At 53.7% G+C, this 13,543-nt stretch overlaps 1 protein-coding gene and 1 long non-coding RNA gene across 8 annotated transcripts; both read right to left on the minus strand.

The window, feature by feature from the left end:
• Positions 1–3,775: 3,775 nt before the first annotated feature.
• LOC116580610 lies at positions 3,776–6,786 on the minus strand. 2 transcript variants are annotated; one of them, XR_004281731.1, is made up of 3 exons: positions 6,160–6,786; positions 4,509–4,593; positions 3,776–3,898 (listed from the first exon to the last, which is right to left on the minus strand). It is a non-coding gene; the product is annotated as an uncharacterized LOC116580610 (long non-coding RNA). The 2 variants fall into 2 exon arrangements; XR_004281730.1 differs by having other exon boundaries at positions 4,451–4,593.
• Positions 6,787–8,188: 1,402 nt separating this feature from the next.
• STX4 (syntaxin 4) lies at positions 8,189–13,543 on the minus strand. 6 transcript variants are annotated; one of them, XM_032328122.1, is made up of 12 exons: positions 12,904–13,310; positions 12,610–12,711; positions 12,405–12,504; positions 12,195–12,269; positions 11,609–11,679; positions 11,097–11,252; positions 10,136–10,244; positions 9,988–10,064; positions 9,613–9,750; positions 8,787–8,897; positions 8,554–8,651; positions 8,189–8,441 (listed from the first exon to the last, which is right to left on the minus strand). In XM_032328122.1, the coding sequence occupies exons 1-11, from the start codon at positions 12,931–12,933 to the stop codon at positions 8,571–8,573; spliced, it is 1,050 nt and encodes a 349-aa protein (XP_032184013.1). In that variant the 5' UTR covers positions 12,934–13,310; the 3' UTR covers positions 8,189–8,441; positions 8,554–8,570. The 6 variants fall into 6 exon arrangements, with proteins under 6 accessions (XP_032184013.1, XP_032184014.1, XP_032184015.1 ...); XM_032328123.1 differs by having other exon boundaries at positions 12,405–12,526; positions 12,904–13,309; XM_032328124.1 differs by having other exon boundaries at positions 12,405–12,526; positions 12,610–13,309.

Consider the following 13,543-nt stretch of genomic DNA (forward strand, 5'->3'; position numbering starts at 1 on the left):
TACATGTGCAAAGTCTCTTTTGTCATGTAAGGTAACATATTCATAGAGATTAGGGGTTGGAATCTTCGGGGGCCATTTTTCTCATTACTATAGTTCACCCTCTAGCCCTCAAATATTTATGTCTGTTCCACATGCAAAATACATCCACTTCCTCCCAAGGTCCCTAAAAGTCTCATCCCATTACAGCATCAAGTCAGAGTCCAAAAAACCTCATACAAATCTTATCAAGTCCAGAGTCCTAAATCTCATTATTCAAAAGTAGATGCAGATGAGGCTCTGGTTCTAATTCTTCCTAGAACACAACTCCTGCCATCTGTGGTCTATAGAACTGAAGAAACAAGTCAGGTACTCCCAACTTGCATGGTGGGAAATGCATAGGGTAAGAGTTGATAGACGTTCTGGTTCAAATGGGGAGAAATGGAAGGTAGAAAGGAGTCACTAATCCAAAGCAATTCCAACAACCGGCTGAGCAGATTCCCTTAGGTTTCCAGACTAGAAGTAATCCTCCATGGCTCTGTTCTGGCCTGAGCTCCCGGGTCTGTCCTTGGGATTAGTTACCTTCTCTAAGAAGCCATTTCTAACTACCTATTAACATGGCCATCTCCAATCCTTTGTCATTTTTTGTCATAGAATGCTGCTTAATTTTTAATAATACATGTCATGGTTTTGGAGTGTCTTAGTTATGTCTTTACTTGTCCTTTCCACTAAAATATAACTCCATGAAAGGCAAAAGTATTTTTACTTCTATTTCTCCGGCACTTTCTAAAACACCGAGTATGTGACTCTTGCCCAAGAAATATTTCATGAGTAAATACATTTCTAAAAACCCCACTTGGGTGGCTCCGTGGGTTAAAGCCTCTGCCTTCGCCTCAGGTCATGGTCTTGGGTCCTGGGATCGAGCCCCACATCGGGCTCTCTGCTCAGCGGGGAGCCTGCTTCCTCCTCTCTCTCTGCCTGCCTCTCTGCCTACTTGTGATCTCTGTCTGTCAAATAAATAAATTATATATATGTAATTTATTATTTTTTAAAAATTCCACTTACACGTGAAATGAGGCTAAGCAATTGCCCCCAACCATGTCCACATGCTCATCCCTGGAATCTGAGAATGTTGCCTTATATGACAAAAGGGACTTTGCAGATGAAATTAGGAGTTGTAAGATGGAAGATTATCCTGGAGTATCTGGGTGGGCTCAAAGTAATCATAAGCATCCTTATAAGGGGGAGACAGGAAGGTCAGAATCACAGCAGAAGGTGATAAGACAGTGGAAGCTTTGGAGGCCGAGGCCACTGGTCAGGGAATGCCGGCATCCAACAGACGCTGGAAAAGGCAAACAATCCCTCCAGAAGGAGTCAGCCCTACCGACTCCCTGATGGGTTAGCCCACTGAAACTAATTTTGGATTTCTGATCTCTGCAGCAGTAAAAGAATAAATGCATGTTGTTTTACCACTACGTGTGTGGGACTTTGTAACAGGAGTAACAGGAGGCTAATACAATTGGGAGGGGTGAGCGCTGGTAGTATGTGCTGTAACTGTGGACTGTCCCCCAATAATCATCCTTCCCGAGTTATCTTGTTTCCTGGGAATAATTTCCCAGTTCCCCTAGAACTTTTGGTTGGACAAAAAGCTTACCCAGGGGAAGAGTCTATTTCTTGGCCACGTGACTACATTCTAGCCCATAGGATTAGAGCAGAAATTCTGGGTCTGCGATTTAGGGTAAAGGGCAAGCCATCCCCTTGACTTTCCTGCTTCACAAGGGCTCAGCTGTGGAAGTGCTGGCGGACCATCTTAGACTACGTGGGGGAGGGCAGTATCCCAGGGATGGAACAGCAACAAGACAAAAGAATTTATTACTGGGGCACGAGGGTGGCTCAGTCACTGAAACATCTGCCTTTGGCTGGGGTCACAATTCCAGGGTCCTGGGATCAGCTCCATATCGGGCTCCCTGAGCAGGGAGCCTGCTTCTCCCTCTGCCTCGACGGCCATGCCCCTGCTTGTTCTCTCTCTGTCAAATAAACAAGTAAAATCTTAAACAAATAATTTGTTATTATTTTTTAATTATTATGCTTTGGTCCTGATAACTTCACGCAAAGACCCACCATACTAATCTGGACTTTTATACAAGAGAGAAATAAACTCCTACCTTGCATAAGCCATGGTTAGTTTGGTTCTCTGTTCCATGCAGATGTACCCATAAGCAAAAGTACAAATTGCCACTTACTATCCATTATGTTGGGGCTTCCTGGAAGGGCAGACATCTTTGTAATTAAGGCAAGTTTGGGTTTTACTTTTTTTTCCTTTTGGACAAGTCCTTTGTAATAGCGCCATTGTGGTCTCAGGATATATATGGTATATCCTAAGATATGTCTTGGGATAAATGTGAGATTGACATTTACCAGGCACCAAGCTGATGGTAGAAGGTCTGAGCCCCATCGCCCAGATGGTTTTCTAGTTCACATAAGCAGCTGCCACAGCCTGCCAAGAACCAGCAAGGCTCACTGCATCGGAGGGTAAATATCTCTAAACAAGGGGCAAGCCTCAGACCTCAGAGAACTACCTCAGCTCAGTTTGGTGTGCTGACTGTCTCCACGACAGGGAAGGAGAACTCCGGGGCGCCGGGGGGCTCAGTGGGTTAGGCATCAGCCTTCGGCTCAGGTCACGATGTCGGGGTTCTGGGATCGAGCCCTGCGTAAGGCTCTCCGTTCAGCGGGGAGCCTGCTTCCTCCTCACACTCTCCTTCTGTGCGCTCGCTCGCTCGCTCTCCCGCTCTCTCAAATAAATAAATAAATAAATAAAATATTTCTTCAAAAAAAGGATAGGATGGGGCGCCTGGGTGGCTCCAGAGGGTTAAGCCTCTGCCTTCGGCTCAGGTCATGATCTCAGGGTCCTGGGATCGAGCCCCAAGTCAGGCTCTCTGCTCAGCCGGGAGCCTGCTTCCTCCTCTCTCTCTGCCTGCCTCTCTGCCTACTTGTGATCTCTCTCTCTCTGTCAAACAAATAAATAAAATATTTTTAAAAAAATTAAAAATTAAAAAAGGAAAGGAGAACTGAATAGAGTCTCTGCAACATGGAGAGCTTTTATCCATCAACTAGGATCAAATTATGCGGCAGTAACAACCATCCCAAAATTTCAGTGGTTCACAACAAATGTGTTTTTCTCACTGATATTCCATGTCCTCTGTTGGGGGAGCTCATCAGGTCATCAAAAGGATATGACTGCCAGTTGACCTGTGAGCAGCACTCCCCCTCCCCTGTAATCAAAGGCTCCTCATACCCCTCCCTTGTCCTTGGAATGTCCATTTGGCTTGACTTCTCTGCCCCCAGACGCTGCCCCAAGGATGCAGCCTTGAGAGAGTACTGTGTTGTTGAGACCATCTGCATGGTAGACATGACTGAACCCAGTGAAGGCCTCTACAAAAACTTTTTTTTTAAGTAGGCTCCATGCCCAACATGGAGCTTGAACTCATGACCCTGAGATCAGAAGTCACACACTCTACTGCCTAAGCCAGCCAGGCACCCCAAGCCCTCTATATAGATTTTTAAGATTTGGTGGGAGGTGCAGAGATCTACGTGTCTGGTGGCATGTAGGTCCCCTTGCTTCTTAACCCCACCATGTACTGATCTGCGGTGGCCTGCCTCTTTGTTCAGTCTCTCCCTGTGCTCTGTGTACAGGGGCTGGTTTCAGGTTTCACTTGGGAAGCTTCTGAGGATGTTGTGAACCAATGTCCTCCATTGGGAAGCTTCTGAGGATGTTGTGAACCAATGTCCTCCATTGGGAAGCTTCTGAGGATGTTGTGAACCAATGTCCTCCATGGGACAGCTGTGGCTCTGTTCTACTTCATCTTCATTCCAGAATCGGAATCTAGTCTGAAGGAATGGCCTCAATCTGGAATTCTTCAATCTCAAGACAAAGAAGAGAAGAAAGGCGTCAGGCCCTGTGATGGCTCTTAAAGCTTCCTCTTGAAAGTGGTACAGTTACTCCTACTCGAGTTCCTTGGCCTGAAGCAAGCCACATCCCCAAAGCTGATGTCTGTGGGGTAGGGAAATATAATCTCATATGGTGGGGCCCCACAGCAAGGGTTAATGAACGATGGGTTTTGAACAATTGTGAAATCTTCCTAGTCTGCCTTCTTTGTCACAAATATGGCCTTTGTGTTTTTTCTACATGCAAGATATATACATATCCTTCCCCAGGGAGACCACCCAAATGACCCATCTAATCATGGCATCATGCTCAAGTCCAGGACCACTAGTAGTGTCATAGCAGGTCCAGAGGTAGCTTCTCTTGATCCAGAGAACTATGAACCAAAATCATCACCACCACCACCATCATCATCACCAGTCATCTCTGCCCCCACTTCCTCATGCACATCCAACATCCGAAGCGGAACAGAGAAGGGATAATAGCAGTAAACACTATTTGGGAGTGTTTGGGAGACACACAGCAACTTACTGATCCATGGTAACTGCAGCATCCTGCTGGGCAGATGTTCAAGGCCCCCCACCTTTACCTGGGGGTGGGATTGCTTCCTGGAGCTTGTTCCCTGGTTCCCATAGAGTAGCTCATTCTTTCCCATTTATTCTCCTTGGCCACATCTGAGAAAACATTGGAGGTTATGCCCTTCAGAGGCAAAGTAGCTTTCTGTCTCCTTCATGTCCATAGAAATTTGGGAGCTCTCAAGATCTTGAACACTCATGGTCTTTTGAAAATCCAAGCTAGTGGCTTTTGTGAGGAGGGAAAGCTTCTTATCTATTTGATTCCAGTCAGTTCTATGGGCTAACTGCCAAACGCACAATTCTTTTCAGACATGCCTCTCTCTTTAGAGTTAATTGTAAGCAAATGAAGCTTACTAACTCCTCTGGGAGAGTTGTACTCTTAATCTCTCTTTTCTGAATCACCTCCACTAACTGAAAGCCTTTATTTGGAACCACTTTGATCAATTCAGAGGTTTCTACAAAAGGCATGAAAGCCATACACTTGATTAAGACCCTTGCCACAAAGATGGATTTCACTCAAACTTTTCAGCTTAAGGGCTTTGTCAACTGTATCTTTCATTGCTTAAAAATATAGATCACCTGCCTGGACCTTCTATACTCTCTTCCATTTATGCTTAAAAACTGGCCCATTATTTTCAGAGTTCTCTCTTTCTTACAGTAATCTGTCAAATGCGTCTCCAAAGCAATCAAGTCATGCTGCTGATATTCTTTCTCAAATTCCTTTTTCCCTAAAGGCCCAAGCTCATTGGGACATGATTTATATTCTTACTTATTTCCAGCTTACGGTTTAACCAAATGCTTCACCACAGCCTAACACGTCACCATCTTTCCAACTTCTGCTGATGGTTTCCTCATCAGCTGCTGTCCAGCTCCAAAGCCAATGGCACATAATTCAGGTTCATTTTTTAATGTGGTAGCGCCCCACTTCTGGGTACTAGCTCTGTGACAGTTGGTTTAGACTTATTCTGATGTGGCAACAACTAGTCTCCAAATATCGGTGGTTTGCAGCAAACGGGAAAAGAAAAGGCAAACTGCCAGCCTACTCACTGATACTTAAAGCTTCTATCTGAAAGTGATACTTTACATTTCTACTCACAATCCATTGGCAAAAGCAAGACATAGAGCCAACCTTGCTCTAAGTGGGGCACGAATGGATACAACCCTGTAGTGAGTGGTCCAGTAGGAAGGGCAGTATATATTGGGAACAATAATACAGTCTATCACAGGGTTGCACAAGAAATGTCGGTCATTGAGCCCGTCCACTCCCCCTTTATGGACACTCTGCTGCAGTGTTTTGTGCCACATAAACACTTCACATACATCATGGTCAAGGGTAAAGTCTTGACCTGGCTAGACAATTTGTATGTTATTTTTCCCTGGTAATTTGAACCATAAAATACTGAGTGAATGAGGCAATAAGCAGGGAGAGCTACAGCTGAAAAGTTATGATACAAGATGGATTTGGAAAAACCACATCCAAACAAGACCCTGTTCTCTGAAAGTTGGGCTGACAGCCCCCAAGAGAAGATTTCAGTGCAAAACCTGCCCCTAACCCCTCATTCAGGTCAGTTTCCCCCAGGGAAAGGGTATATGCGGGAGAGGCTGTGAAATGTCCAGTGCACGGGTCCATCTGACTGCTAAGTCTGCCCCAAACTTGCCACTCACCTGTTCAAAAACCTTCCATGTGTCCCCTAGCCCACAGGAAAAGTTCAAACTACTGGGCCTGGCATCCAAGGCTCACTCGGCCATCTAGTTATGTTTGTCAGGAGGTTCTGGACCACTTCCTGGGGGAGACAGACACGTAGGCGGGCTTTCGGGGGGGCGCCGTCCAGCAAAGCCAATCCCAAGTCACATACCACACACTGACCCTCAGGGGCGTCGATGTGACTCTGTCTCGTCACAGATCTGATCGTCTCTATCAGGTCCCAGTAGGTGCCGACGGGTTGTGCAGTTTTCCTCCGAAGGAGAAAGATGAGGGGTGGACAAAGGCGACCGCGAGGACAGGATTCCGCGGAAGATGCAGGCCACAGGGGAAGAGATGGAGAATTAGGGAAGCCCGGAGGCCCCGTATCCAAATGGGTCTTCTACTGGGCCAAGATCCGTCTGGCCCCGCGGTTTCGCACCGAGTGGACATCCAGGTCGTGCTTGCACACTGGCGAGAACGGGGAGCTCTTTGCTGAGGTGCCTAGGGCTTCATCTGGATTCAGGACCCACGATCTCGGGCAGCACCAAGGCGTGGCTACCCTCCCAGACCCGAGCAGCTGCCAAGTTCGGGGGTTGGGGAGAGGGACCGACTCGCCTTCTGCAGAGAAGTCCCCGACTCGCCCATCCTGGTCAGCCTCTCTCAAGCCTGCGCCCCTCCCCTCATTCAGAGGTTTGGTCAAGCCCCGCCCCGTGACCCAATCACTTTAGAGGGTGACCGAGGACTCCGGAGGCCCCGCCCATATCTGCGGCCGGCCTGTCGTGGTTTGATCCCTCCCCCGGGCGGTCCCTGGGCGTCCTCCTGACCAATCCCAATGCTCCTTAGGAAAAACATTTAGTTCCGCGGGCCAATCGTTTTCCAGTTGCGGCCAGGCCACGCCCCCACGCTCGGGGCCCAGCCGAGGCTTGCAACGGCCAAGCCAGAGTCTGTCTAGGGCCACTGGGAGGCGCTGCAGGCGGGTACCCAGATGGACCGAGGCGCAGCCGGCCCGGGTCCTGGGGGCCTAGTCCCGCCCTCCGGCTCCTCCCCAGGCCGGTCCCGGGGCAGGGTCCGAGACTGCACCAGGACAAGACCAAGGGCAAGACCGCCCTTCTCGGGCTCGCGTTACCCCCGCACCAGAAGCGAGCGGTCCTGCAGGCCACACGGGCTGCGCAAGGGCAGGTTGGAGCCGCAGCGACGCAGCAGCTGGAAGTGGGTTGGGTCGGGGTGGCTGGCCCCCGCACCGAGCTTGGGGTCAGCGCCGCCCCACTCCAGCCGGGCTTCAGGGCTGGGAGCTCGCTTTCCCCTGAAATCCGGCGTCAGGGGAAGGGACGCCCAGCTCTGGACACCAGGCTTCGGGACTTGGAACTCTTCGACAGGGAGAGCTGGAGCTTAGGTGCCTCAGAGAAACCAGGGCTCAGGCTCTTCAGGCTCCTCTACTGCTTCAGCCAGATAGCCGCTTAGTAACCAGGGCTTGATCCGGAGTCCCTGGCTCTCCAGGCCACACTCTGATGTGGCCTTTCTCTGGGTACAGGGCTGCTCTCCTCTGCCTGGTAACTCTCCCCTGCTTCTTCCTTGTAACTGGCTCCTCCCCAGTATTCCGTCCAAACGTCACCCATTCTGACATGGGCCTTTCCCTGTTGACTGTATCAGCCTCCATGACTCACGGTGCCTCTCCCTGGTCTCCGATGCCCACCAGTGCCCACACATATCTCCCCTGGCCCAGGCTGGCTTGGCCCAGCTTCACTGCTCTGGGCTTAGGGACTCCCAGTAGTCTTTACCCAAGGGCAGTATAAGCCAGACAGAGGCATGTGTCCCTGCCTGTCCCACCTGCTCCCGTGGGAGAGTAGAAGGGCCGGGCCAGTTTCTGCAGTCACAGCACCTACCACAGTCTGATCGGAGTCTCTCTGGGCTGGGCCTGGCTCCAAGGATGGCCAGGAAAAGGGGAGGCCTGACACCTGAAGGCCGTGGGCCGCCCCTTCCAGGAACACACAAGCACAGGGCAGGCTCCAAGCACTTTTTTTTTTTTTTAATTTCTTACAAAACCGTGTGTCCCAGCCAAACAGGATGCCGCAGGCCTTCCCGCAGGCATGGTGGCCTGACTCGGGAAGCCCCCAAGAATGAGTGGCTGCCGACCCCAGGAGAACCATCTGCCCCTCTGCACGGGCCCAGTGGGAGGAAGGGGTCCAGCTGGAGGCTCTGTCCTGCCCTCCCCGCTCAGCTGCGCGGAGCGAGGGCAGACCCGGGTCTCCGGTGCTGTTAGCGCCTGCAAGGGAAGGAGGGAGAAGAGGGTCTGAGGGAAGGAGGCGGGGCCGGGGCCTGGGAGGCGGGGCCGGGGCCTGGGAGGCGGCAGGCCGGGGGCAGCCCCAGGAGCTCACCGAGAATGTGCGACGGCTCACACCAATGTGGCGATACCAATGATGACCGCCAGAATGACGACAGTGACAGAAACACAGATGGCGATCAAGACTTTCTTCTGTGGGAGAGGAGTTCAGGGACACTCACTCAGGAGGGGGGGAAGGCTAGCAGGGTCGGGGATGAGGGGAGGGAAGAGGAGGAGAGGGAGGGCCTGGGGAGGGGAGGGGCGGGAGGGGCGGGAGGGGCGGCTCGCCTTCCGGGCCTTCTTCTGGTTCTCCAGGGCAATCTTGACGTGCTCCTGCCCGCGTTCCACATAGTCCGCGGAGCTCAGGATGTTCTTTTCGATCCGGTCGATCATCTCCCCCTGCTCAGAGGGGCGCGTGGTTCAGGCAGGAAGGCATGACTGGGGGCCGAGGGCCCGGCACCTCCTCTGCTTGTGCGCCCCAGCCGCCTGAAGGCCATTTTCTGGCAGCAAACAGCACTAACAAGGTGCGGGGCAGGACCACAAAAGTTCACGTGCCTGAGGAGGGCTTCCGGGCTCCCTCTTACCCTGTGGCCCCTTCTGCCCTGCTCCCTTACCTGCTACAACCTTCCTTTGTGACTTAGGGCCAAGTGCCTTAAGAGGCCCATACCTTTTCACAGAGTGTGGACTTTTGTCCCCTCGGACATCTGTCTGAATTTGCCCATTCTTCTAGGCCTGCCTCTCAACAGCTGTGAAGCCCTCCCCACCCCTGCCTCCTCATGGCACCGCCAGCCTTCAGGTCCTGGTTCTCCTACTGAATGGAGTCCCTTCCCCGTGACTCGCAGCTGCACGAGGCTATTGGCTGAGGCACTGGCGAGTGAGCTCCCCCAGGACAGAGCCGGAAGCTTACAGCCAAGGGCCACAAAACACCACCTCCCACCTGGCCTCACCCAGACCTGCGGAGGCAGGCACTCAGGAGTGAGGGCCAGCCTGGGGGAGATGGGGGGCGAAAGCTTCAGAGAGAGGCTTGAGGGTGGAGATGGGCGGACAGTCACGGGAGGGGTTCTGACTGAACACGGTCTCAGGTCAAGCCCAGTCGGCTGTCTCGGGGGCCCACCTGCATCTCCACTTCGGTAGCCAGAAAAGTGAAGATCTCATGAAGTTCACGGATACTGCGTTCAAGCTGCTGGATCTCACTGTGTCGTGCCGAGATCTCATTGAGGGCCTGTCGAGTCACCTGTGTGTCCTTCAGTATCTGGGGAGTGGACAGCAATGGACAGACGGGTCACAGGGAACCTGGCAGCAGGTCCGAAGTTCCCGTTGAGCTCTCGGGCAGCCCTGGGACTTGGAACCGGGGCTGGGGCCCTGACACGTGACACTAAGCCTGCTAACTCATTCCCCTCTGGGCCTCCGTATTCCTTCAACCAGAAGGGGCCAGGCCTCGGAGAAGACAAGCGTCCCGGAAGGGGGAGGCGAAGCTGTGGCCACTCACATTGGACACAAACACCTCGCTTTGCCCACTGTCCAGCATCTGCTCCAGCTCCTCATCCGACACCATCCTGGCATTTGCTGTGAAGGGGAAAAGCCAGGCTCAGAGCTGCATCCGGTGACCTGACTGCGGGCCACACACCCCGACTCACTGATCTTCAGCTGCCTCCGGATCCGCTCCACGTTCTTCTCCCGGTACTCGGACTGCGTCAGGTTGCACTTGTTGATGAGCTCCACGAATTGCTGGGACAGGACCCCATGCTGACGGGAGAGAATCGAGGCTGGGCACCCCGGAAGGATTTGGCTTCGACACCCCCACGAGGACAGCACAGGCTGTTCTAGGTGCCTGCCGCCGCAGCCGCCATTCTCTCCAAGTGAAAAGCCAAAGCCCTTTCTGGGCCGACGTGACCCTCCCTTCCCCCACGTCCCCTCTGACCCACCTCTTCCAGCTGCTGCCTCCCTCCCTCTCTCCTGCCTCCACGAAAGCCACCCCCACCTCAGACTTTGCATTCGCTGCTCCCCGGGTCTAGCAGGCTCACGCCCCACGGAGATCACCGGAGATCACCGAGGGAACAAAGTCGTCTCTACCTAACGCTGCAACCCGCCCTCTCCCGGCACTCTCCGTCCCGCTTCTCGTTTCCTTCCCGGAGGACTTAACTATGTTCTAAAATAATGTGCATATTTATCAACGTGTTTGTCTCTCCCCACCAGAACAGAAGCTCCATGAGGATAGGGCTCCTGGGTTCACTGCTGTATCCCAAACAGCTAAAACAAACAGCTCATAAACACCTGTGAATACTTGCTGAACACCAGCCTCACTGCTCAGACCAAAGGTGGGCTAGTATACCCGGAGGGCAGTCCACTTGCTGCACTTGACAGGGTCCATCTGGGCCCTCAGCCTCTCGCACCAGGGACCGCCACAGGCTCCCTACGAGATGTTCTCTCATCTTGCCTTTCCCTGGCCACCTTCAATGTGTTCAATCCTTGGAGCACCTTCCCCAGAGACCTATCTGCTCTCCTGCCCTCAGCTGCACCCCTGCAGGCTGCCCAAACGGCTCTATCTTCAATCTAGGGGACTTGCTGAGCTCTGAGCCTTCCTGCTGCAACTCTGACCTCCAGGAAATCCGAGTAACTCCTCACTGGGAACCCAGAGCGGGGCAGTTGGATTGCCTCAAATCTCCTTGCTAAGATTTGAGTCCGTGACCTTCCTCCTCCAGGAAGTTCCTCTTGCTGACTTCTTGAATTCTGCCCATGGGGCAGAGGCTGTCCCTGTCACGTGGGCAGGAAACCCCCAGTTACTTATGACTGTTCCCCCTTCTTCCCCGGGCAGGGATAGTAGCTACCAAACCCTATCTGAGTGATGTCTCTGTCACTTATTCAAGCCTGACCTCCCACCTTGGTTTCTAGAAAGCATGCGTTCCACAGTCAAGCCCAGATCATATCTGGGGACCCAGCAACTTGTCACCGAATGGAGAAGGTGACAGATTGTTAAGTGGACTGGGAGTCGGGAGTCTTGACCTTGGGTGAGTCCTTTCTCTCTTTCAACCTCAGTTTCCCCATTTGAAAACCAGCTAATGATCCATCTAATGATGTGAAATGTCTTAGTTCTGGGACTAACAACCCACCTGTGTCTTTCTCATCCTTGTGTTGACTGAGTTATAATTCTCATCAGCTTCCTCATTCTGGGGCTCTATGGCTGTGGGAAGACACAGGGTATTGGTGAGGAAGGGGATTTGAGCTGTGATTTCAAAACATCATGAGACCAGGACACAGGGCCAGAGCCATACCCCATCCATACAACAGAGAGGTGCATATCTCCATGGGATTCTTTTGGGAATTAAAATTTATCATAAATGACTAATTCTGAGCCTCCGATGGAAGAACGTGTATTTTTCTTTGCAATACATCAGAGCATTCCCACCGGAATACAGAGGACTCTTGAGAAACCCCCATCTGCCCCTCCAAAGAATGCACATTAGGCAGCAAAAACTGTAGAAGTAAATGGTTTCCTTACAAATAAAGGAACTTAGGGGCTGGCATGTGCTGTGGAAAACAATATGGACAGGAAGCCAGGACAGAGTGCTTCTAGGCCTAGGCCTGCTATGTGATCTGGATACATCACTGGCCTCTCTGGGCCACACACTCCTCAGACATACCAGGAGCCGGGCAGGACCACAGGGAAGGATCCGTCTGAGGTCCTAGGGAGCTCACCCTTCAGCTGCGATCGGATCTCCCTCCCCAGCTGTTTGATCTCCTCGCGCAGGTTCTGCAGGTCCTGCTTCATACCTGAGCAAGAGAAACCCAGGACTCCCCAACAGCAGCCCCTGCCTCAACCAACCTCCCCGGCCACCACCTTCACGGAACTACAAACCCCACAATCCCTCCGGCTGAGCGCGCGTTTGCACTTGGGGTTTCACTGACTTTCCTCGGGAAGAGGCGTGGCCAGGATGGTGACCTGCTGCTTCTCCAACTCTCGGACTTTATTCTCCAGCTTGACAATAGTCTGTCGAATTGTCCGCACCTGGGGAAGGTGACCGAGAGGGCTGAAGGAGCGATGGGGTTCTGCGGCCCCGCTGCACCTCGAGTCATCCAGCCCCTCGCGCAGAAGGCCGGACCGCAGTCTTACCTTGTGGAAGAACTCGTCGTCCGGGCTCCCCAGGCGCGCAGTGCCCGGGTGCACCACCAGCGCGACCCGCTCCTGGTCCTCCTCGTCCGAACTGTCATCCCCCTACAGGGCCGGGGTCGGCGGCATCATCTCCTCGCGGTGGCTCTCTCGCCGCAGGACTCGGGGACTTCCGGGTCTTCCCCCGCAGCCCGCAGCCCGCAGCCACCCCTCCCTGCCCCGGAGTCCAGGACTCCTGGGTCCGGCCAGACCCTGACCGGTCCGCCCGTCCGCAACCCGGCAGCCCCCACTGCTCACCTGCCTCAGCTCGCGGGTCCTGTCGCGCATGGCGGCCCGAGTTCCCTGTCCCCGGCGCCGGAGCCCCGAGGGCCTCAAGACGAAGTTTTGGAACTCGCGTACCCCACTCGTACTCGGACACGGACACTCCCCCCTCCCTCAGCCGGCGGACCCCCGAGCTCCCCCACCAGCCACCAGAGGCCCTGCCCCGGGCACCATCCACAGTCAGTGGGAAGAAGCCGACCTCGGGGACCCCCCCGAGGTCCCACAGGTTGGAATTCCCTTTTCTCTCCCCCCTCCCGCTCCTGCAGCCTCGGCCCCGCCCCTCTGGGATGATCGGGGCATGCGCGCGGGGTCGCGTCTCCTCCTCGCCCGGGGAGAGGCTGCGGGCGGAAGCCGCCGCGCCCCGAGCGGAAGCGGAGCTGCCAGGACGGGGGAGCCCGCCCCCTTCGCCGGAACTGTCGCGTCTTCCGACGGAAATCCCGTTGCCGACCCGGGCGGGAGCGCGTCACCGATCGTCATCGGACGGACCCTGCATCGCACATCACCCCATGGGCACCCCCCCCGTCACGTGACCGGCCCGGTGCCACCGTCGCGGACCACAGACCGAGACGAGCGAATGTCACGTGTCCCGGCGCTGTCCGCTTGGTCTCCGAACACC

This window comes from Mustela erminea, chromosome 20 (assembly GCF_009829155.1).
Source record: "Mustela erminea isolate mMusErm1 chromosome 20, mMusErm1.Pri, whole genome shotgun sequence".
Taxonomy (NCBI): domain Eukaryota; kingdom Metazoa; phylum Chordata; class Mammalia; order Carnivora; family Mustelidae; genus Mustela; species Mustela erminea.

Excerpts from the sequence above, each read along its gene's own strand:
- STX4 (XM_032328122.1), bottom strand. The coding sequence starts at position 12,933 with ATGCGCGACAGGACCCGCGAGCTGAGGCAG. Across the intron at positions 12,270-12,404 it reads CACGCCTCTTCCCGAGGAAA|GTATGAAGCAGGACCTGCAG; the intron begins GTCAGTGAAACC and ends TCTCTTGCTCAG. Across the intron at positions 10,065-10,135 it reads CCGGAGGCAGCTGAAGATCA|CAAATGCCAGGATGGTGTCG; the intron begins GTGAGTCGGGGT and ends TCCCCTTCACAG.